General features: G+C 42.6%; 1 protein-coding gene across 1 annotated transcript; it reads left to right on the forward strand.

Moving 5' to 3' along the window:
* The first annotated feature begins 1,094 nt into the window (after positions 1-1,094).
* TNFSF15 (TNF superfamily member 15) lies at positions 1,095-23,494 on the forward strand. Its single transcript, XM_003833078.4, has 4 exons — positions 1,095-2,341; positions 14,568-14,610; positions 15,680-15,727; positions 17,230-23,494. Exons 1-4 carry the CDS (start codon positions 2,132-2,134, stop codon positions 17,682-17,684), a joined length of 756 nt encoding a protein of 251 aa, XP_003833126.3. The 5' UTR covers positions 1,095-2,131; the 3' UTR covers positions 17,685-23,494.
* Positions 23,495-25,394: the final 1,900 nt, after the last annotated feature.

Below are 25,394 nucleotides of genomic sequence, written 5' to 3' on the forward strand. Positions count from 1 at the left end.
TATCCGTACCATAGAATGCTACTCAGTCATCAAAAGAAAGGTTAAGTTACAATAGCAAAGATTTAGGTTAATCTCAACGATATTTCTTAATAGATTTGTTCAACCCAGAATGAGTAACCGTGGGACATGAAAATCATCCTTTGCTAGAATTCTTTGAAAATACGTTAGATGCTTATTTTAGTAGATGGTAATGAGTCTATTGAATAACAGTTAGGAGCAATAGTCATGGGGAAGGGTTATGACTTAGTACCTGCTCTCCCAGACCTGATGGTCTAATTGGGGAGACAGAAGGAATGGTCAAACATAGTCTAGTAGGAGGTATTCAATGATAGGGAAGAAAGGGAAGCTATAGGAACATAGAATATGATCATCTTACCCAATCTTGGAGGCAGGCGGATACAAAAATGGTTTCTACACACAATTAAGGAACAGGAGCATAGAAAAGAAAGGTTAAGTTACAATAGCAGAGATTTAGGTTAGTCTCAAAGACATTTTTTAATAGATTTGTTAAACCAAGAATGAGTAGCCATGGGACATGAAAATCATCCTTTGCTAGAATGAGCATAGGAGCATAGTGATATGAAGGAAGAGGACTGGACACTTCCATTTTGCAACAGTACAGCTAGTCAATAGTGTATCCAGGGAACTGCAGCTTGGGAAAGTAGTAAAAGTTGAGGCTGGACACTGGGGACAGGTGACAGTGAGCAGGGACCAAGCCATGAAAGGCCTTTCCAAGTAGCCTGAAGAGTCCAGGCTGTGATATAACCAGAAGTAGCAACTGGATGGAGGCGCTAGTAAAACTGGTTTCTGCCATACATCACAGGCCATTCCTTAAACTTTCCTATTTCTAGAACCCATCTTTTCCCAGGGTCCTTTACTTTCCTCTGAGATCAACCCTCCCTGAGCTCTAAGGCCGAGTTCCAAGACCACCTCTTTCTCCAGGAAGCCCCCTCAGCCCCCTCACTGCAGGGTCTTACCCCCTCCTGGGTAAAGACAGTGCAGGTATTTATGAACATGCATGATCCAGCAGTACCTACGGTGAAGTGTGATGGTGAAGAAGCCAGCAGTCAGCCTGCCTGAGTCCCAATCCTGGCTCTACCACTTGCCCTCTGTGCTTTATTTTCTTATGTGTAAAATGAGAATGATAGCTTTATTGTCACAAAACTTATCTCAGGATTGAATAATTTTATTGATATATTTAACTTAGAGCAGTGATTGGCACAAAGTAAGCACTTAATAAATATAATCTTTTATTACATGTTGTGGCCCCCACACCCAACGGCAGGCAAAGCACATCACATGATCAATTAACTTTAGACTAATCAGGGAGTAGTGGTTAATGTTCTACCCTCACAGACAGTCACCTCGATCTGTGACCTCGTACTCTGATTAAACAATGGTCAATGCAGGCTGGAAATACTTTCCTTTCATGGGCAGTCATGTGCTAGAGGTTACAACTCCAAGCCGTGATTTAGAACTAGGTCATCTTCCTAGCTCCTCTGTCTTCATCCTTGGATGACCTAGGACAAGTGCCTTCACCTTTTAGAACTTTGCTATTCCCATCTGTACACTGAGAATGAATTTCTATGAGGTTCAAAATGACAGAGGGCTAGGCAGCACTTTGCAAAGGGCTGATGCAAATGTGATTTCCGTTTCCCAACCTGCAAACCACACACCTCTCATCCCTCACTTTCACTTCCAGAAGCACACTCCCCAGACTGGCACAGCTGGTAAGCCTCCAGTGCAGGGAACAGGTATATTTTAATTTGCCCCACCCACTGACTTGATGAATTCTTTCTCTCCTCCTTCAGGGACTTTCCTAACTTCCTTCTGTAAACGAAGGAAGGAGCACATGAGCATACTGTATATAAATATGCTTGGGAAAGCTTTCTTCTTCTCCTTCTTCTTCTTTTTTTTTTTTTTTTTTTCCTCAAACCAAACTTGGTTTCTGTTGTAGGCGGTGCATTCTCTAGCAGGGTAGGGCCACAGTGTGCTCTTGAAGAGGGGAGGGGAGAGGAAAGGGGAAGGAGGAGACTGAGTGATTAAGTCACCCACTGTGAGAGCTGGTCTTCTATTTAATGGGGGCTCTCTCTGCCCAGGAGTCAGAGGTGCCTCCAGGAGCAGCAGGAGCATGGCCGAGGATCTGGGACTGAGCTTTGGGGAAACAGCCAGTGTGGAAATGCTGCCAGAGCACGGCAGCTGCAGGCCCAAGGCCAGGAGCAGCAGCGCACGCTGGGCTCTCACCTGCTGCCTGGTGTTGCTCCCCTTCCTTGCAGGACTCACCACATACCTGCTTGTCAGCCAGCTCCGGGCCCAGGGAGAGGCCTGTGTGCAGTTCCAGGTAAGCCACATGGCACTCTGACCTTGGGGAGGATCAGTGGACTCTCTGCAGTGAGTGGCAACTATTTCAGCTCTGGACAGAGGACAGAGTTTCTTGATGTATCACATTTCTTGTTTCTACATGCAGAGGAAATGTAGAGTGGGAGGGGTGGAGAGGTTCAATTTGGTGTTTATTCTCAATATTTCTAGGGAATGAACAGTCCCTTCTTCTACTGTGGGGATAACCTTCAGCCTCATATTTTTTAGATAATTATAATCATAGTATACTGGTAATTTGGGAACATTCTTTTTATTTAAGAAAAAAACTTAAAATTACATAACTAACACAGTCATTGAAAAAAGTTAGAAAATACAGATAAGGAGAGGAAGAAAGTCATCATTACCCATAACTCTTATAGCTGACCACTGTTAACAGTTTGGGATATATAATTCTGTACAGAATTATATGGCAGATATAAAATGGATTTTTTAATGAGACGAGATTATTCTGAGTCTGCTAATATATTATGATTTTATTTATATGCTAATGAATTCACAACAACATGATGCTATAGATACACATTCCTATATGTGGATGCTATAATTTCTTTACCCACTCTTTTTCTTGGGTTTAGAACTTTTTCTCTTTTTAGAGCTTAAGAAAGAACCTCCTGCCTGGTTGTCTATCTCTAAGGTCTTGCTGAGGCCTGGGAGAAGCCTAGTCAGAAAAAGAATATGAAGTCTAGGGAGAACAATGGTAGGGGCAGCGATAGGTGTCAAGAAGAAAACATAATTCTTGGCTGGGAACAACAAAGATGTACCTCAAAATCTAAGGAATGTGTCTTTCCAGTAATATCCTTTTTAAAAATGTCCCTTCATAATCTATGGTGGCTGATTTCATTTCAGTTCAAAGTATTAAATTGCAAAGGGAAAAAAATGGGTTTTCAATGGGTTTAACTGGAAACCTGGCCTCTAAGCAATCCTGGCCGGTTTCAAAGCATAGACACCACAAGTAAGCCATGGAAAATCTGTAATTCTCGCTGCTCCATCAGGGTCAACAAACAGACTGTGATTCAGGCAGCAGCATTCATGGCCAGATGCCATTGCTCATAAAATGTAGAAATATGCAGACAAACCGGAAATGCTGTTTATGTTAAAGGAGAACCGCAGGTCATGGGAAGTCAGACTTTGACCCTTTGACCACCAAGGGGCCAGTTTCTGCTGGAAGTCAAACTGCAGCGCCCAGTTGGTGCTCTGGGACTCTGTCCCTCTTTAGCCAGAAGGAGATAGTTGTCCTTGAATGAGACACTGAGTGGCCTCCAGAAACCTGCACTGGGGTCTGAAGGAAGCCCAGAGGCATGACAGGTTCCCACAATCAAGATGATGTCTGAGAGCCCTTGGTCAGCAGAAGGCGAGGACTGCCTTTGTCTATCTAGAAGACCAGCAAGCAGAACGTGACAGGCCAGGGAGGATCCATGACTTGCCCAGCCAGAAGGTGAGATGGAGACATGCACTGTCACTAGACGGGAAGCTCGGTGAAGGAAGGCACGGGGTCTTTTTTACTCACTGCTACTCCCCCTACCTGAATCTATCACTGTGCCTATCCAATTGCAGATGCTCAAGAAATGAATAAGGCTGACACCATCCATTCCATTATCATTAAACTCATCTTCCTGGAGAGCAGATGTGTGGGGATGATTGCAGCTCTGGTTTGCCCAGGCTCTGTAACTTCTTAGTGTGTCAGAAGAAAAGGAGAGGGAAATGGGGGTGAGGCTGGGCTCATGTAGCAATCAGGGTCCTGAAAAGAAACAGCTGGCTCACTCAAGAAAGTGCATTTGTAGAAGAATATTTAAAGAGTTTGAAGGGATTTAAAGAAGGGCCTCTTTGCTGAGATGCAGACGGATTGAAGGGAACTGAAAGGGCTGGAGCATCCAGGACTAGCAACAGTGGGAAACCAGCAACCATGCCTTGGCATGAAGGGCACATGGAGGGAGAAGTGTTAGAGAAACCCAGAGAGAACTAAAGCCTAGGAGAGAGCCTGCCTGGAAGACCTAAGGGCTCTGGGGAGAAAGGCAGTCACTGCCAAAACAGCAGCAAGAGCACAGAAGGAAGGAGGGAATGCTGACTGCTCCCCCATCCCCCACCCTGCCTCCAATCCAATCCCATTGACCAGGCTCAGGAGGAAGCCAGAGCTCAAAGGTCCAGGGGCAACTGAGCCAGGAGTCAGCTTCACAGGACAGAGCAGGGTCAGGAAGGGCTGAGAGAGGATCTGGAGGGACTGATGGAGAAGAAATGGCTCAGAGGAGATGGGAAAAGACTGGATTCAAGGAGGGAAAACCAGGGCACCAAGGAGAACTTGGGTAAACATACAGTGAAATGTGGCTCACTTCCAGCTATGAAAATAGGCAAGTGGCTTCATTTCTTTGAGCCTTTTTCCTTTTCTCCGAAGGGGGTATTAATATCAATACTCTGACAGCACCAATAAGGTGTGTGCAGAAGGAGCACTGTGTATGTTAGAAATGTGGGGAGAGCCGCATGCACATGGTGGCTGTGACGTGATCATCACTCTACCCCAGGCACCAGGCAACTACAGAGAAAATTTGATGTTGGCCTCAGGAAATAGGCTATTTCAACAGAGAGGTGCTATGGAATTTCAGATGCTCTCCCGGCCCAGCCACAGAGACAGGGGTGGTTCAGGAAAAGCTTTCTGGAGAAGGGAAGGAAGGCACCTGGGCTAGAAGCTGTGGCTGAGGTCCAGATCACAGACGCCATTATGGATAAAAACCAGTCAGATGATCGCAGGTCATTGGAGATAACAAGGCCTTTGAAGGTCAGCTAGCCTAAAGTGCCTAGTTTTGCAGATAGGGACACTGAGGCCCAGGGGATTGAAGAGGTTTGCCCAATCCCATACCTCTAGTCGGTGACAGAGCCACAGTTTGAAACTGGACCATCTGGCCTCCTCCCCTGTGCATTCAGGCAGCCATATTTGTGCTGTTCCAAGTGCCAGGTGGCCACACCATGGATCAAAGGAAGAAGGAGATCAGTAATACCATGGAGAAAACTATTACCACAACTATACCAGTTACTGAGCCTCACCCCTCTCCCAGTGAGGAACTTCACATGGCAAATCTTATGCCACCCACAGAGTCACCCATCTAGAACTACTGGCCCAGCAGAGAGTAAGGCTACCTGTATTTTTCCAAAGAAAGAATTAAGAATCAGAGAGCTAGCACAGCATGCTTACATTACAGAAATACAATTAAAAACAAAATCTGGCCGGGCACAGTGGCTCATGCCTGTAATCCCAGCACTTTGGGAGGCTGAGGCAGGCGGATCACAAGGTCAGGAGATCGAGACCACCCTGGCTAACATGGTGAAACCCTGTCTCTACTAAAAATACAAAAATTAGCTGGGCGTGGTGGCGTGCGCTTGTAGTCCCAGCTACTCAGGAGGCTGAGTCAGGATAATCACTTGAACCCGGGAGGCGGAGTTTGCAGTGAGCTGAGATCGCGCCAGCTCACTCCAGCCTGGGTGACAGAGCAAGACTCCGTCTCAAAAACAAAAACAAAAACAAAAAAAACAAAGTCTTCTCCCAACCTAGAAATCCTCTCCACAAAGGTAGTAGAGAAAGAAAACAGTTTTATTGTTGAATAAGCATTAAACCAGAATGTGATGCACATCACAGGCAATCTACCAAGAGATGGCAAAGATAAATATCTCACCCTCTTATGCAGCCAAGCAAATACAACCCATTGCACACAAGTTAACTGAAAAAAAAGCAAAGTGCATTAACAGCATATATAATATGGTACATTCATTTTATGAAAATATTTACCTATATGAACATATTTGGAAATGCATGTTATATCTCAGGAAGTGCACAAAAGAAAGTAGTAATTCTGCTAGCATCCTGGTAGAAAACTGGGTGGCTTGTCAGCAAGGGAAGGAGGGAGTCATTTATAAACCTAGCCTCTTCCATACAAAATGTGTATGCTACCTATACAAAAAAGTATAGAAATAATAAAACTGTTAGGTCCTTTAGATTTCTGCAGAATATTAGACAGACGTATCTTGGAAGAGTTTAGGGTTGAAAGTTAAAATCCAGCTTGAATTCTGGCCTAGACACTTCTTAACCATGTTACGTAACCCTTTCGGGCCTCGGCTTCTTTATGTATAAAATGGGAATAATTAGAAATAAAGTATTTGAAGTGTCTGTCAAGGAGTGAGGGATTAGTAAATGTTAACAATTATTATTATTATGGCCAGGGAATTTCCCCGCTCAGGGAAATTACATCATAGAAGACAACTTCTTCACCTGCCCTGGAATTTGCCATCGCCTGGCCAGAGAGTAGGTGTTGATACTAGAGGGATTTTCTTGGTCCATGTTTATGAGCTCTCTCTGTGTTTCATTCCCCACCCAGGTCTTGCCTCCCAACCCCCACTAATTCCTCAATCCATTTTTTACCCAGCTGCACGTGACAGCCCTGTAGGCTGGGCATTCTTTGGGCCCTACAGTATCTTCCAATGCCCTCAGATTGGGTCCACAGGCCTTACTCTGGGCCCAGGTGCCCTGAGACCAGGCCTCCATCCTCTCTGGGCACAGCTCTGGCACACAATCTGTGCAGGCAAAGCAGAATGCACCAAGGTGACTCAGCCCAAGCCCAGCAGTGGCACTCAGTACCTCACAACGAATCCCCAGGGATGCCATAGGAGGCATTCCTGCCCAGGGTTTAACCACTGCCCAACCTGTCCTTCCCTTTTCAGTCCTACTTCCAGCATCATCTGCACACTCTCCCCACATTCTCCTTGGTTCCCTCCAACCTCACTTCACGCCTCCCTGAAAATCTCTACAATGCTCCTGCCTTTTATTCCTCAACCATTCTTCCCCGCTGAGGCCTCCTGGTCTCCAATCAGACCAATAGGGTCTTGTAGTGATGGCTTGGGCTTCAGAGTCACACAGACTTGAGGAAAAGCCATGGCTCCACCGCATCACAGCTGCGACCTCTTAATAACTTATTATATAGCAGAAACCACACTAAATATTTTCATATTAAAGGTTTTGAGACAAGTACATGAGATCACACCTATAAAGCATCTAGCATGGTATCTGGTAGGTAAACATGTGCAATACTTGTTTGCTATCATTGCTACATGCATCACCTCAGTTAATAACGGAAATCACACAATGAGGAAACTACTATTATTATCCACATTTTAGAGATGATGAAGCTGAGGTTTGGAAAGGCTAAACAATGTGCCCAGTCACACAGTTAAAGAATGCGACACGGATTTAAATCCACTGTATATATTTCTCCTAATCACTATGTTGTCTGCCTTTGGGAATAAGTCCAACCAAGTATTCACCTCCTGGGATAGGCAGGAGGATTTAACTATGAAAAGCTCCTACCCCATAGTAAGTGCTCAATAAATGCCAGTCCTCTTCCTCCCCTGAGGGCACCTATCTGTACCTGGCACACAGAAGGCACTCACTAAGTGTTTTCCGGATGGAGGGAAGGTTGGAGGGGCGGGAAATGTACTAGATCTCCCTGGGCCATAGACTCACTGTCTATAAAATGAGGAGATTAATACACTTTCTATATAGCACTATGGTGAGAATTCTGCAAAATGTCCAGAAAGCTGCTGCCATAGAATAGATGCTCAGCAGACATGATTCCCTCCCCCTCCCCCTCCCCACTCCACCTGGGATGAGCCCTCTTATCTCACTCAAGTTGTTTCCTCTTTCAGAAGGATTAGGGATCATGATAATCTCTTTCAGTGCTATCTAGAGAAAACAAACAGATAGTTGAGATAAAAGTACTTTGTAAATTGCAGACCCCTTATCCCTCAGTGAAGATGCCCTTGCTATAACCTCAGGAAGCACCAGCATACCTGGAAGATATTCACTCCTAAGATCAGGTTGTGGGCAAAGGGAAGGGAAAGCAGAGGCAGTGAAGGTGCACTGAGGAAGTGCAGAGGCAGGAAGGGCAAGCAAGCCTGGCTGTGAATCTCAGACATCCAGGCGGCTTGCAGCTGGTAACGGCACAATCCACTCAACCACCAGGTAAAGTGAACATATCGCTGAGTGCCAGGCCAGCTTGGAGAACTCCTGCATCCGCACCCAATGGAGCATACACTGCAGACCACACACTGGCTACAAGAGGTCATCTCCCAGCCTGACCCCTCCTTGTAGCTGACAGCAGCAACAAGCTGGGGATGTGAAGTGGGTGGGGCGTAAATTCCATTCCCTCAATCTATTTGCACTCTGAAAGGGCAGAAGTTCAAAAGCCTGAGGAAGCCTAGTGAATGTCTGTCCTTGGGGAAAAGCAGATGCCTCCCGGAGCTCCTAAAGCATCCAAATCTACTCCTTGTGATAAAGAGATACAAGGGTGGCTTCTGTGTACAACTGAAGTCCTAAGACCAAAAAGAGGATGTGCAGAACCAACAATACAGCCTACAATCATATATTGAGCCCAAAGAAATGAGGAAAATGAACCTTATATATGTGGCCTTTCTGAGCCATCACAATAGACCTGGGAGGTAAGAATTATTGTCTGCTTTTATTGACGAGGAAACAGTTCCATTGAGGTCAAGTGACATGCCACAATCAGAGCACCAAGAAATAATGGAGCTGGGATTTCCAAATTTGCTCACCTGCAAACACCAGCATCTTTGCTTTGTACTGTGCTGAATGTTGCACATAAAGCCCTATCCAGGGCACCTTGGAGGATGATGAAATGAAATGACCTCAGAATAAAACATTTCCAGGTTGGCGTTATCCTTGGGCAAGTATAAACAGGCAGAAGCAGAAGGAAGAGACAAAGAGGCAAACGTCTGCATATTTCTCCTGGAAGTGCTGGGAGGATGTTTTGGATCATAAAACATTTATGCCTTTGCAATTACAGCATTTATGACAGCAAGAGATGAATATCTCTCCCTGTTTATGAATAGAGATAGAGAGTGACTATAGTACATGAGAGGAAAGGCTACGTGGATCATTAATTAAAATATACTTAGGGGATTTTTCTGGGGAAATGCCAGGAAATCTCAAAGATTATCTTGCTTCAGGCTTGTTCATCTATTGTACACTCAGCTGATGTTTATGAAGCTCCTAATATGTGCCAGGGTCTGTACTTGGTCTAAAGGTTCAGATCCCAAGCCCTCCATGCACTCTTTGACCTTGGACAGTTGCTTGACCTCTTTTCGTGCCATTCTAAGCCATGAAAATGTGATGCTGACCCCTCCTTTAAAAGTAGCCGGGGTATTAGATGAGGCAGACACATAAATGCCCAATACAGGACCTGGCACCTGGGGAGCATTCCACTAAACTTCAGTCTCCTCTTTATGCTTTCTTCTGCCCAATTTAAATAATTAAAGTAATTCCAAAAATACCTATAGTAACAGACCATGGTTAGTTTGAGTCAGGGATTACCAGTCAACATACAAAAAAAAAAAAAAATCAAATGAGAGGAAAAATTCCCTGACCTACAAGAACTAAGGAGGGTAGGGGAAGGGAAGCACCAGCTGTTTTTTTTAGGGCTAACATATGCTGGTGGGAGCAAGCATCCCATCTCCCTCTAAGATGCATGCTTATGGACATACACATTTGCTTTTCTGACTCTGGCTCCTGGCTAAGCCTTGCCGCTTACAACAAATCTTTCTAGAGCCACAGCTATGCTCCACACAGAGCCTGATGAAGACCTTTAGAGGCCCTAGTACTAAATGACAAACATTTTTAATAGGAACAAAAAGTTGTCTTTCCTAGATTTTTGGATTATAAAACTCTGGCTGAAGTCACTGCATCCTCACCCCCTCTCTGACTCTCTTTGTCTGCCTCTGTCTTCCTGATGCCTGAGAATCTGTGCATTTCGCCAGTTGGATAATCTGGCAAAAGTGCCAGGCACTGACTGAGGCACTAGGAATATAGGTCCCCATCTGTAGGCAGGTTGAATTTTCAGAGCGAGAAAAGTCATAAGCACACAAATAAATAATAAAATTCGATCCTGGATTTCAGCCAGTGGTTTGAAAAGATATGTATGGAGGAATAATCTCATTATCAGACACCATGTCTATTCAATTGGAGGCTAATGTTGCCATGACCAGCACCTCTTAGGAGCCAACACCTCTTTGGTGCCCCCAGAATAACAAGAAGTGATGGAGATGACTCAGGGCTGGAACACAGAAGACATTGCATTGGCCTGGTGTTCCCAGGAACCATCCTGAGAGCAGGTATTGGGACAGCTGTAATGCATAAACCTTTTCTCAAATAAGCTATTATTCCATCCTCTCAAATTTCTTCCTCATTCATTACTGCTTCCTATCACAATAATTTTCCTCCTGTGATAGACAGAGTTGTTATTAAGAGAAGCAGCAATGGAAGGTTTAGATGTTGTTCTTGGAGACAGAGTCTCAATTGACGTCCTTCTTGTGGACTCTTGGAATGTTGTAGTCTTCAATATCTGCCAACAGGCTTGGTCACCACCTCCAGATGTTTAGTGGCACACTGGACCATACTTGTCCATCCATATATGAAAATAAAATGTGTGCCCAAGTTACAGAAGTCCAGCAGAGCAAACAGGGAAATGTGTCCACAGCTCAGATACATGCTAATGACAATGGGATTCTGAGTCAAAAAGGAATGTTGTAAACTCTTAGCTGAGTGTCATCTTAGCCAAAGACAAGCAGGATGTTCAAAATTTCTCAGCAGATAATTAAATAAATCAAAAGAGGCCAACCAGGGCAGGTACCTTTCCTACACCAGAGGATGCAATCAAGATCTCTCTGATTCTCTTCGAGAACTCCACCTTCAGTTTTCTGCCTTGCCAAAGGATCAATTCCTTCAGCTCTGTCAATATCAAGGAAGGCAATAGACTGCAGAATAAGTTCATTTCTGGGCTGCTTCTCCACTCCCTCAAGACCATCCAAGTTATTGATTCTGGATAAGTGATCACAGAAATTGGGTTTAGGTTTTCAAAAACTGCTGTACTCATGACTCTGTGCCAAATGCACATAATGTATTCATTTCCCAGCAGAAAGCCTTGATGTTTTCCAACTACTCCCATGTCCTGTTGAGCCTCCTTACATGTCGTATCCATACATATGACACCACATCACAGATGCAGGGTATTGAGGTATTTGCTGTTGTGCAAGCTGTTGGCCTTGTCTGGAATAGTCATTACCTCTTTTATCACCTGGCTAGTACCTGCAGGACCTGTAAGACTCTGTTCAGGAGCAATTTCTTCTGATTCTCCCATTTCTGGGCCAGGTCTCTGTGTTCCTACTAATTCAATAAAGTAACTACACTTAACTGTTTCTTCAGATACCTTGAATCAATTCACAGTGGTTGCCTCTCATGGCTGGGAACACAGAGGGCTTAGAGAGAAGTAAATAAAGGATAGCAAGACTGGGATAAGTTAGGACTTTGAATGCCAAGACAAAATGAGATTGGACTGGGTCTTAAGAGCCATGAGGAGCCATTGAAGGTTAATAAGCAGTGTCGTATCTAGATAAAGTGATGCTTTAGAAAAAGCCCTCTGAAGGCAGGCCAGGAAATAGATCAAGGAAAAGGAGAAAACTGAAGTACAAAGACCCTGCCAGGGGCTGATAAAAGAATCCAGGAGAGCAGCATGCCAAGGCCTGGAATTGAAACACCATGAGAAAAGTTGCAAAATAGAAATGACAGCCCTTGGTTTTGCAGAAGAAGAAAAAAAGAAAATTTCAGGTCTGGTAATCGAGAGAAAGCAGTAATGGTGGCTTTAACAGAATTGAGAAGTGGACGGAAAGGGGCTGGACAGACTGTAAAGTCAGTTAGTCATTCAAAGACAAGATTTCTGCCCTCAAGGGGCTTCTAGTAGAGGTGAGGTAGCATGACCTGGGAGTGAAAAAAGGCTGGAGGTCCCGGCTCTAATAAAATCACTGACATCACACACCTGCTCACAGACCTAGACTCAGCAATGACACAATTACATCCACATGACTACGCAGGCAGATGGCAAGACATCCATACATATGACGCCACATCACAGACACGTGTACAGATGCTAAAACACGTCAATTTAGTCTCCCCACTGATGGAGCTGTATTCTCTCATGCTCACACAGACACACAATTCCTCATTCATGAGACAGTCCTCCCTCGGTATCCACAGGGATTGATTTCAAGACCCCCATGGACACCAAAATCTGCAGATGCCGAAGTCCTTGATATAAAATGGCATAGTATTTGCACATAACCTAGTCACATCCTCCTATATACTTTAAATCATCCATAGATTGCTTGTGATACCTAATACAGTGTAAATGCTAATACATGTAAATGCTTATGATACCTAATACAGTGTAAATTGTTGCTATGCTATATTGTTTGTTATTTGCATTATTTTCATGGTTGTAATTTTCTTCAAATATTTTTGATCCACAGTTGGTTGAATCTGCAGATATGGAAATCATAGAACCTGACTATACACTCACAACACACACATTTTGAGATGTAAAATAGATCAAGTGTTCATATAATAAGAGGATCACTCTATTAGTGGAGACTGTGTAGCAACAAGAACCAAATCAGAAGATTGGGTTGAGTGGAAATCATATTAGAGAAGGCTTTTTTTAATATCATAAATTTTGTTTTATTTTTTTTTTATTGATACATAATATTTTATATATGTGTGGGGTACATGTGATATTTTGCTACATACATAAAATGTGTAATGATCAAGTCAGGGTATTTGGGGTATCCATCACTTTGAGTATTTATCATTTCTATGTGTTGGGAACATTTCAAGTTTTCTCTTCTAGCTACTTTGTAATGTACAGTATAATATATAGTTCCTAAATATAGTCACCATACTCTGCTACCAAACATTAGAACTTAAACTTTCTATCCAACTGTACGTTTGTACCCATTGTCTAACCTCACTTCATCCCCGTCCTCTCCCACTCACACACCTTTTCCAGCCCCTAGTGTCTGTCATTCTACTCTTTACTCGCATGAGACCAACTCTTTTAGCTCCCACATATCAATGAGAACATGCAAAGTGTGTCTTTCTGTGTCTGGTTTATTTCACTTAACATAATGACCTCCAGTTCTATCCATGTTGCTGCAAATAACGTGATTTCATTTTTTATGCCAAATAGTATTCCATTGTTTATATGTACCACATTATCTTTATCCTTCCATCTATATCTTGATAGAGATATGGATCAGATTGATTCCATATCTCTACTATTGTGAATAGTCTTGCAATAAGCATGTGAGCGCAAGTATCCCTTTGATATATTCATTTCTTTTCTTTTGAATACATACCCAGTAGTGAGATTGCTAGACTGTATGGTAGTTCTATTTTTAGTTTTTTGAGAAATATCCATGATATTTTCCATAGTGGCTGTACTAATTTATATTCCCACCAACCATGTATAATAGTCCAATGCATGATATTATTTGTAAGCTAAGAGCATACTTTTGCTATTAAGCTTTATGCTCAGGTATGTGAGTGGTGGTTCCTTCATTTTCCATGCGTTCTTTGCACTAACTCATAGATTTTCTGATTTGCTCTTCACCTCGATCCTATGAGTAATTTAGGGCTAAGTATGTTATTATTCCCACTTTAGAAATAAAGACACCAAAGCTCAGAGAGAAAAAGTCTTGCTCAAGGTCATATTGTTAATAAATGGTGGAACAAAGATTTAAATTCAGATCTGTCTGCCTCTAAGGCAGTTACTCTTCCACCATCATATGGTATCTGAAATAGCTCACAAACTAGGGTTGCAATTATTTAAAAAGTCTTTATGTATTGCACAGAAACAAGGAAGAATTGTTGAGGCTGATGAAAAGGAGAACATAGCCATTATTTTCTTTTCTGTATCGTTTTTAAGAAGAGTCCCAGTTTTTAAATTATGGTAGAGGAAAGAAAATAAAGCAAGTGCCATTATTTGTTCAAATAACAAAAGCATAGACAAGATGCTGAGTTCCCCTAGAATAGAACGAGAAAAGCTCTCAAAAAAAGAACCTTAAAGTTGAGCTTCAGAGACAAGCCTAAGAAAGAGGAAGGTCATTGGAAGTGTCAGGGGAGGAAAGTGGAGAGCTGAGATGCAAGATTCCCATCAACAAAAATATTTTCATTCTCATTTCCCTCATCACAGAGTACCCAGGCTGGGCAGCAGAAGCTTTGTAATCATACCTGTGCTATGGGAAGCTGTAAGTGGGATCAAAAGGACCACAGTTGGTCTAAACTATACTTTCTTTCCCAATAGACTCTAAAAGGACAGGAGTTTACACCTTCACATCAGCAAGTTTGTAAGTATGCTCATCTTCAACGCCTTTCCTCGTGGGGAATAAGAACATTTCTAGTAGTTCTGTATGCAGGAAGTTCAGAGATGAGTCTTTAAGTACAAGCTGCTAAGCTGAGGGATGCAAATCCAGAGGAGAAGTGAGGCTCCGCTGCAGGCACTAAGAAGGCAAAATGGCACCATGTCAAAGTGCATGGCCTGTGAAGCTGATGGCCTGAACTCAAACCCCAACTCTGGAATCTACTAGCAGTGTGACCTTTGGGCAAATAATCTCACCTGTCTCTGCCTGCATTTACTCACCTGTAAAAATGGTTATAGTAGATCCTACTCAAAAGGGTTAATGTGAATTAAATCAGTTAATTCTTATAAAGGGGTTAGAACAATGTCTAGCACATCAAAAGTATGCAATTGATTTTTGCTTTTTATTATCATCAACACCACCATATTTATAACTGCAATTAGACCATGCCTAATCCAACATAATATTTCTGAGAACCAAAGGGAAATTCTAAGGTCTTCTCAAGAACTAATAGACACAGAGGCCCAGAGAGGAAAAAGGATTCACCAAGGTCATATAGCTAAAGAATAGTTCCCATCCACTCTTCATCCCATTTCTTTTGGGCCATCTATTCAGTGAATATAGTTAAGGGGACCATGGAAGAAGGCAAAAAGCCAATTCACTCCTGTGAAAGAATTTTGAGGGAAAGAGCAGTGAGTTGTGCTTTATTGAGCATTGGCCATGTGCAAAATTCATGCTAAGTACCTCCATCTATACTGTGCCCATCTTAGATGAGATGAGAAAACAGGGTCTCAGGCAGGCTAGATAAACTTGCCCAAAGCCATGGGGCCAAGATTCATTTGTGTTCAAGACTCTTTCTTCTGAGTCACCCTGTCCTTGGTGGTGCTTGCTGTGGGTGCCACATTCCAATCCAAAATCCTGCAAGGAGTGGCACTGGACCAAGCTGGAGGAGATCAAGGTTTCTCTCCTATCATAGGCACCATGCAACTCACAAAGGGCCGTCTTCATTTCAGTCACCCTTTGTCTCATACAAAGCACATTTCTCCTTTTGTTACAGATGCACCTCTTAGAGCAGATGGAGATAAGCCAAGGGCACACCTGACAGGTAAGCCTCCTTGCTGTGTTTTACGGGAGACCATGGGCCAGAATCCTGAGATTTCTTTCAGCACTTTACCAAAATTCATTCTAGTGTCTTAAAATGAAAACCACATTCCTTGGTAAGAGACTCCTCCCCTCAATATTCCAGTGTGTGTGTGTGTGTGTGTGTGTGTGTGTGTGTATGTGTGTACACACATATGTATATACACACACACACACGTTTTCCTTATCCATTCATCTGTTGATGAACACTTAAGTTGATTCCATATTTTTGCGATTGTGAATAGTGCTGCAATAAGCATGTGAGTGCAGGTATCTCAGTAGAGGGTTTTTGGGATGTCTTCTTCCCTGTGGGGGGGGTTCCAAAGGCCCATGTCTCTTGGGCATTTTCTTTCAGATTCTATCGGCCCTCTCTCTTTCTCTCCTGTCTCTCTCTTTCATTCATACACTGAGTCATTCAGAAATGGCTTCTCTCCAACTCGGAGCTGCAAGTAATTCTGGATCTGGTCACAAACAAAAAGTCCCCAGAGTTGCCAATTTACCTAGTTCATCTGTGCCCTATTCAAGATGATGTAACTAAACATTTACCTTCAGGGAGGTGTTTCCAAAGAATTTTCATCGATGTATAGAAATCAAGAGAAATTCCATACTATCACCAAATCAAGAGAAATTCCATACTATCACCAGTTGGCCAACTTTCCAAGTCTAGTGTAGAAATCCAAGGCACCTCACACCTAGAGTTCCTATACCTCTGAGACTCCAGAGGAAAGAGCAAGACAGTGCAGAAGGATATGTTAGAACCCATTGAAAACCTAGAAGGTTAAAAAGGAAGCATACCCTCCTGACCTATAAGAAAATTTTCAATCTGCAGGGGGATATCCTTATGGCCCAAGACATTGGTGTTATCATTTGACTAAAAGGAAATTATTTGTGGTGAGCTCTGAGTGAGGATTAGGACCAGGGAGATGCCAAGTTTCTATCACTTACCTCATGCCTGTAAGACAAGTGTTTTGTTCCAATTGATGAATGGGGATAAAACAGTTCAGCCAATCACTTATGGGGCAAAGAATGGGAATTTGAAGGGTCTGGTGCCTGGCCTTGTCATAAGTAAACAAGAGAGGCATCGATGAGTTTTATCTGAGTCATTTGGGAAAGGTTAATTCTCGCAGCAAGCCATTTTCCTAAACACAGAAGAATAGGGGGATTCCTTAACCTTCATTGTTCTCCAGGATCATAGGTCTCAGGTAAAATTAAAAATTTTCAGGTCAGACCACTCAGTCTCAGAAAGGCAAAGTAATTTGCCCCAGGTCACTAGTCCAAGATGCTATTCTCTTTGAACAAATGTGTATGTCCAGTCACATATTCTTCATTCATTCCTCCCCAAAGCAGTTTTTAGCTGTTAGGTATATTCGATCACTTTAGTCTATTTTGAAAATGATATGAGACCCTTTTTAAGCAAAGTCTACAGTTTCCAAATGAGAAAATTAATCCTCTCTCTTGTCTTTCCAGTTGTGAGACAAACTCCCACACAGCACTTAAAAAATCAGTTCCCAGCTCTGCACTGGGAACATGAACTAGGCCTGGCCTTCACCAAGAACCGAATGAACTATACCAACAAATTCCTGCTGATCCCAGAGTCGGGAGACTACTTCATTTACTCCCAGGTCACATTCCGTGGGATGACCTCTGAGTGCAGTGAAATCAGACAAGCAGGCCGACCAAACAAGCCAGACTCCATCACTGTGGTCATCACCAAGGTAACAGACAGCTACCCTGAGCCAACCCAGCTCCTCATGGGGACCAAGTCTGTGTGCGAAGTAGGTAGCAACTGGTTCCAGCCCATCTACCTCGGAGCCATGTTCTCCTTGCAAGAAGGGGACAAGCTAATGGTGAACGTCAGTGACATCTCTTTGGTGGATTACACAAAAGAAGACAAAACCTTCTTTGGAGCCTTCTTACTATAGGAGGAGAGCAAATATCATTATATGAAAGTCCTCTGCCACCGAGTTCCTAATTTTCTTTGTTCAAATGTAATTATAATCAGGGGTTTTCTTGGGGCCGGGAGTAGGGGGCATTCCACAGGGACAACGGTTTAGCTATGAAATTTGGGGCCCAAAATTTCACACTTCATGTGCCTTACTGATGAGAGTACTAACTGGAAAAAGGCTGAAGAGAGCAAATATATTATTAAGATGGGTTGGAGGATTGGCGAGTTTCTAAATATTAAGACACTGATCACTAAAGGAATGGATGATCTACTCAGGTCAGGATTGAAAGAGAAATATTTCAACACCTTCCTGCTATACAATGGTCACCAGTGGTCCAGTTATTGTTCAATTTGATCATAAATTTGCTTCAATTCAGGAGCTTTGAAGGAAGTCCAAGGAAAGCTCTAGAAAACAGTATAAACTTTCAGAGGCAAAATCCTTCACCAATTTTTCCACATACTTTCATGCCTTGCCTAAAAAAAATGAAAAGAGAGTTGGTATGTCTCATGAATGTTCTCACAGAAGGAGTTGGTTTTCACGTCATCTACAGCATGTGAGAAAAGCTACCTTTCTTTTGATTATGTACACAGATATCTAAATAAAGAAGTATGAGTTTCACATGTATGTCAAAAATACAACAGTTGCTTGTGTTCAGTAGAGTTTTCTTGCCCACCTATTTTGTGCTGGGTGCTACCTTAACCCAGAAGACACTATGAAAAACAAGACAGACTCCACTCAAAACTTATATGAACACCACTAGATGCTTCCTGATCAAACATCAGTCAACATACTCTAAAGAATAACTCCAAGTCTTGGCCAGGCGCGGTGGCTCACACCTGTAATCCCAACACTTTGGGAGGCCGAGGCGGGTGGATCATCTAAGGCCGGGAGTTCGAGACCAGCCTGACCAACGTGGAGAAACCCCATCTCTACTAAAAATACAAAATTAGCCGGGCGTAGTAGCGCATGCCTGTAATCCTGGCTACTCAGGAGGCCAAGGCAGAAGAATTGCTTGAACTGGGGAGGCAAAGGTTGCGGTGAGCCCAGATCACGCCATTGCACTCCAGCCTGGGTAACAAGAGCAAAACTCTGTCCAAAAAAAAATAAAATAATAACTCCAAGTCTTTAAAAAATATCATCTGAAACTGTTACATCAGATTTCTGGCACTCTACTGACTGTGGAAGATAGCCAGCTGACTGGAAGATAGCCAGCTGATTAGTTCCCTGAAGAAACCTGAAGACAGATACCTAGTTAACTAGATCAACTACACTGCCAACTTGTTTGATGCTGAGAGACAATGGACTTATTCCATGGGGGAAGGGAAAAAAGAAGTCAAACACCAAATCTGAGGAAGTTAACCTAGATCTTTGAGGTTTGATTTGCAACTTTATATGCAGAGTATTATGTGGGTATTTTCCCTTAAAATATTCAAAGGGATTTACATATGGGATTAGCTAATGAGCCTAGCCAAGACCTTCCCTGGAGGACAGGCTGGACATTGCGGAGGTCCCTTCTGTGCTTCAGTGGGTTCATATCCTCTAGTCTGTATGACTTTCCTACGCTAATATGTCAAGGGCAGGAGAGGCAGCTCTGTTCTCTTAGCCTTTGTTGACTTGTCTGCAAAGCAGGAATCTGCCCATTTGTTTCCAAGGAGCAAATGAGCTCATGAGAATGAAAGATGTTAACTTCATGCATTCTGTGCCATCTGAGCATTTTGGTATTATACGACTGGTGACCCTTGGCCCGTATTATAAATGCTTCCTATCCTGGGAGACCTCATGGATGAGTCTGAGAGGAAACTTGGCACCAAAATCACTCTCACTCTGGTTTCCAGTAGACTATAGAGGCAGAGAGGCATTTGAGAGGCTCCTGAGCAAAGTGTCCAGTGTAGCAGGAGCACTTCATTAATATTTATTGAGTTATAATTAAATAAAAATTAATTTCTGATTTCTCAGTTTTGAAGTTAAGGCTCTAAATATATTTTCTAACCTCTGCTAGGCTAACTTAAACCAGGCCTTTTTCTTGCCTTCCCTTTCTCAAAACAGTCAGCACAGACTCAGTGGGAGCACAGAGGAGTGTGGTCACCTCCACCTGGCTCACCAGAGTCTTCATAGAGGAAGTGAAGCCTGGAAGAAACTGGGCGGGTCCCAGATGACCACAGGGAAAGGGCATCTCAGATGGAGGAATTACCCTTGACTTAAAGCAGAAAAGAAAGATTTCTCAGTAACTCCAAAACTTGCTTGATAGGAGAATATTCCCTCAACCAATTCCTAGGACAATATTTATTGGTAGATCGAGAATGTTTCCTCAATAACTCTAGTCTAGCTCCATGATCAGAACTAACACCCATTAAAAACATAAAATGTTCTTTCTGAACCAGTCTTCATGGTGCATGAGAGCACCAAGCAGCTTTGGTATGCAGGAGGAGATTTGCACAGAAGAGTGGCCTGCTCAAACCTGCCCACTGTTCTGTAGGTGATCTGGTGGATCTGGAAATTTATCCCAAGACAGGAATTTCCTAATATTCGAAGACATTTGAGGCTTTGGGAAATTCCCTGCTGTGCATTTATTTGGCTCCTGTCATAAGCTTGTTTTTTAAAGAATGTATCATAGCTCAAGTTTTTAGTGCTGATTTTGTTAAATTCTGTATAGTATATTTTTTACGGAAAGGCACAGTCAGACATTCCTAATAGGGCTCATGTCAGAACTTCTGTTCCCAAGGCATTATCTCCATAGCAAAAATTAGTGCACTGTTTTCAAAAGTGAGGTGGGAAAATGCTTTTAAGATCATGTGATGTTCCCCTAAAAGGGGTTAATGGGGTGTATTCAGGGTTTGGGAGGGAGGAAGAAGCATGCTTTAGAAAACAGTAAATTTAGGGAGAAAATGCTTTGCTGGTTAAATGTCACTCAAAAGGCTGAATTCAAATCAATTCCACAAACATTTACTGAGTACCTACTGCCCCTGGGGACACAGAGATAAATTATTTAGTCTCAGACACACTCATTCTAACTTCCCAGCACCTCTACTGTCTGCAGATTCTTTAATTTATTTTGGTTGTATTAGCTAATTAATTCGTTAACTTTAGACACATGGATCTATTCTCATTATGAAAATGGATGCCATTTGATTAAGGCTGATGACTAACAAAATGATTTGTGTTTACTCGATGTGGTTTTTTAAAAATAGCTACTCAAGGGTAGTTTTCCATAAATCAAGAAGGTAAAAAAGTTCCCATTTTTTATTGTAGAATCCATTATTTAAGCTACATGTAGAGAAAGGTTATTATTTGCTATATTCAAGTTTGGTCATCAATACCCTTAAAAATATTAGAACTTTATGGATGACCCAGAAATGCTTTGAAAATCTGTGTTCCTCAGCAAATACACAGACCATGATCAAAATGCACAGAATCACTAATATTTTGATGCTAGCATGGTTTCAGTCTATTTGGCAGAACAGAATTGCTTATGCTACTAAAATTTCTTTTTCTTTTCTTTTTTTTTTTTTTTTTGAGACAGAGTCTTGCTCTGTCACCCAGGCTGAAGTGCAGTGGCACGATCTAAGTTCACTGCAACCTCTGCCTCCCAGGTTCACGCCATTCTCCTGCTTCAGCCTCCCGAGTAGCTGGGACTACAGGCTCCCACCACCATGCCCGGCTAATTTTTTGTATTTTTAGTAGAGACGGGGTTTCACCGTGTTAGCCAGGATGGTCTCGATCTCCTGACCTCGTGATCCGCCCGCCTCAGCCTTCCAAAGTGCTGGGATTACAGGCGTGAGCCACTGTGCCCAGCCTCTGATTTTTTTTACTAAGGTACGGTAAGAAAAGGGAAAAGTGTACGTTTTCACTTCCTGAAATATGTCAGGTTGAATCAATAATAGAGCACACCAGAACTCTTGGCTCCATTTCAATCTAAACTATTCAGTTCTCATCACCCCAGAGGAAATTCCACCTCTGTGCTGGTCAGTAATCCCCCTGGATTATAAAAGTTTAACTAACTCACTGTGCACAAGGCACGGCCATTGCCAACATTCTCTTGCAAGGTATTTTCCCAAGCCCTTACCCAATTCTGTTTCCATGATTGTGACATTGGGGATTAATTCTGCAAGACAGAACTGTTTATATTCTGTACCTTAAAAACACATGCAAACATCTCTTGCCTTAAGATTTCTGGCTTTCCTATGGCCCAGAGTCCTAGAAGTGTTTTGATATTTGTAGCAGAATTTTCAAGTGTACATCCTTATCCTGGATATTAACATTTTTGCATCATATTGGCAGCTGGACCTACAGAGAATTTAGTAGACTGTTAACCTAATAAGCCTTGAATCCTTTTGCACCAGTGGTGAGAGAATGTGGATCAGAGCCATCACATCCATGCCCCGTCGCCCTCTAACAACCACATTTACAACTTCCCCAGCTCTGAGACACACTTGCCTCCACCCCTTCCATCACCCCATTTTAAGATGAAAATACCACACCAGCCTGGATGGAAGAAGTTACTTGCCCAGGGCCACATAGTGAGTTAAGGGCTGATCTAGAGCTAGGAAGCTGTCTTCCTGAATCATAATCCTGGACTCTTCTAACCTCTCTACTCTTCGCAAATAGAGTTCATTTTAGTGATTTGAAGGAAGATGGGACAAGTATTTTCAAACACCTGTAGGACAATATGGAAGTGGGAGGAGACTTCTACTGTAGCTCCCCAGAGAAGAGAGCTAGGGCTACAGAGTTGCAGTTACAAGGTTGCCCTCTCTGGCTTGATCCCCAAAGGAACTTTCTACTCCAAAATAGAATTTTTCTAGGATGCTATTTCTCAGTCCCTGGAGATACTCAAACAAAGGGCTTGTCACAAGGGTTTTTGTAGAAGCTATTCTTCACAGAGGTTGGGGGAGAGATTAAGCCAAAGGAACTCTGAGGTCTTTTTCAAGTCTATGATTATGTGGCCTTTTGTTCATTGACTTCCATGTGTTCTAGTTGATCATTACAAACCTGGCAGGCCTTCTCAAGAGTTCAGTAATTAGCTGTCATTTCCCATTTGTCCAGAGAGTGTCCAACACAAAATACCCCTAAGATCTTGGCCAATAGAGAAATGTCATGGAATTTTAGAAATGACAGTATCTGCGGAGCTTATTCCAAGTTATATCATTTCAAGGATGAAGAAACCCAGGCTCAGAGGGAGCCATCACATCCACACCCTGTCACCCTTCATGGCCAGTGCCAGACAGTAGCTAGTTGGATGCTAAAAGTAGAATTTAGATCTCTTAACAATAAGCCCAGCAGTCTTTCAACTTCATTCATAAATCATTTTTGTTTTGAGTATCTGTCACATGGCAGCACTTACCTGGATACTGCAGAGCTGAGAAGGAATGCGACAGGCAAGTCCTACTCTCACAGTGTACACATTCAGGAGGAACAAGACACACTGCCAAGTAAATAAAGTAGCTGAACTTCATCAAATGATTTTATTCTTAAAGTCATTAAAGCATGTAATGTTCCCCTTTTTTTGTTTCAGGGGTGTACAGATTGAAGAAGTGTAGGTGTTTATGTGGTTTTAGTGACAAACCCCATGTGCTTTCATTGATTTTATGTTTTATGTTAAAACATCAACCGCAAGGTAAAATGCATATTGTATGTTGTTGGATACGTACTTAACTGGTATGCATCCCATGTCTTTGGGTACTAGTGTATGAATTCTAATCTCTGTAAATGAAATGTTGTATGTGTTAATATATTTAATAGATGTAACTTAATAAACTGGCATTGAAGACTGAAGAATTTTCACACTGTCAGTTCTTTTGTTAATGTGTTCCTTTGTTTTTCTTTCTAGATTAAGTCTAAGGGTAATCTCTTGGGATTTTTTTTTTTCAAATGCATCTAATTCTCCATGTACTTGGCTGCAAAATGGCAACTGACTTTCATAGTTATAATAAACCTTAAAACCTTAAGATTATAATAAACCTTAAACTGAACACCACAGATGGTGTCATTCTGGTCAGATGAGGGAAAGGGAGGGAAGGAGAGAATCTACAGGGTTCCTTTTATGAATTAGAAGACTTTGTAGTTGAGTAGCCTAATCTCACATTGAACATCCCTGAAAAAGAAAGAGAGGCCATAAAGACCCATGCTAGTACATGGAGGAGCCCGAATTTGGATCCAGGTCACTCTCTGACACTACACCGTCTGCCTCGCATCAAAACAGCAATCCACGGGAATCAAAAGGATTCAACACATCCATCACTTTCTGTTTTCCAGCACAGTAGCTGGGGTCCCTGTTGGTGCTCAGTCAATAATATTAGATTGAACCATACTAAATTGCCATTTCTGAAGGTCAAAAGGGGTCACATGCCAGAAATTTCATTTGTTTCCACCTGATAGTTGTATGTAGAATCAAACTTCAAGGGAGAGGGGGTAAGGCTTTCCTCTAAAACATCAGACTCAAAAATTTCCCTCCCAGTGGGGAATCAGAATGGATGTATTGATGGCCTTCTGAAATTCAGTTCTCACTCTATTCCTGGGGGTGATAAGAACAAAATATTTTTACACTTGGGGAGAGAAGTGAATTATTTGCCCTGAATTTATTAAAAACCAAGTATCTGCAAAAGTCATAGTGCCAGTTCTCTAGAGGAAAAACATTGATAGTTATTTAATCTAAGTCACCAAAGACAACTTTTTCAACTAATTCTCAAATGGACCCTCCATGCCTAAGAACTTCGGAGCAAAGAGAAAAACTATCCATTGGTCTCTCCTGATGTTTGTCCAGTTGTCCACAGGGGATATCTAGTGTCCAACCAGAACCCAGCTAACATTCAGTTAGGACGCACACAGGTGGCGTCTGTTCCGATTTGTTAGATGTGATTCTGATTAATGGATGCTCATACCACACTGGTTGTTAGACGTTCTGACTACTATTCCTGTTTGCATTGCTTCCACTCCCCCTCCACAACATGCACACATCATCATCACCTTCATCATAAGCCATAATAAGAATGCCCAAGATGGAACTGAAGAAGATGCAATGGATCAGGAGTCCGCTGTCCTGGGCTCCAGGCCCAGGTCTGCCAAACTGGCAAATTCTAAGGCCTTGAACGACCATTTCAACAGGTCTCAGTTTCCTTCTCTGAGAATCTGGAGGAGAAGTGGATGAAGTGAGCTAAATTCCCTTCCATTTGCAGGTCTCAATAATTCTGTGCTTGTAGTGTTTGAGTTTCAAATAAGCTCCCTTTTTTCAGGTATGTGGTAGAAGCCAAGAGGGTTTCTCCAAGAGAAAGCAAAATTCCCCCGTGTACCTTAGACTGCAAAGCTCTCCAGCTGATATATGGGGACTTTTTACCTCTTCAGTGCAGGAAATAGAAAGGTAACTGGAACTGAGCTGTGAACTCCCAGGTCCACCAGTGCTGTCCCATTTTGACAGCACTTCATTCCTCCTCTCCCCACCTGGTCTCTCTAACCTTCAGTGGGGCTTGGTGGCCCACTCTCCATTCTGCATAGCCAAGGATGCCATTCTCACAGGTTCATTTTGGACCTTAATACCAGTTCTTACACCAGCTAGTGTTTCCTGTGTTCTTAGGCCATGTCAGGCACTGAGCTCAACTCATCACGTAACTCATCTTATTTCACAATTCAATGAGATTAGCATTATCCTCTTGTTTTACAGATGAGGGAAATGAGGTCTGAGGGATTAAGTCCACT

Source organism: Pan paniscus, chromosome 11 (genome assembly GCF_029289425.2).
Source record: "Pan paniscus chromosome 11, NHGRI_mPanPan1-v2.0_pri, whole genome shotgun sequence".
Taxonomy (NCBI): domain Eukaryota; kingdom Metazoa; phylum Chordata; class Mammalia; order Primates; family Hominidae; genus Pan; species Pan paniscus.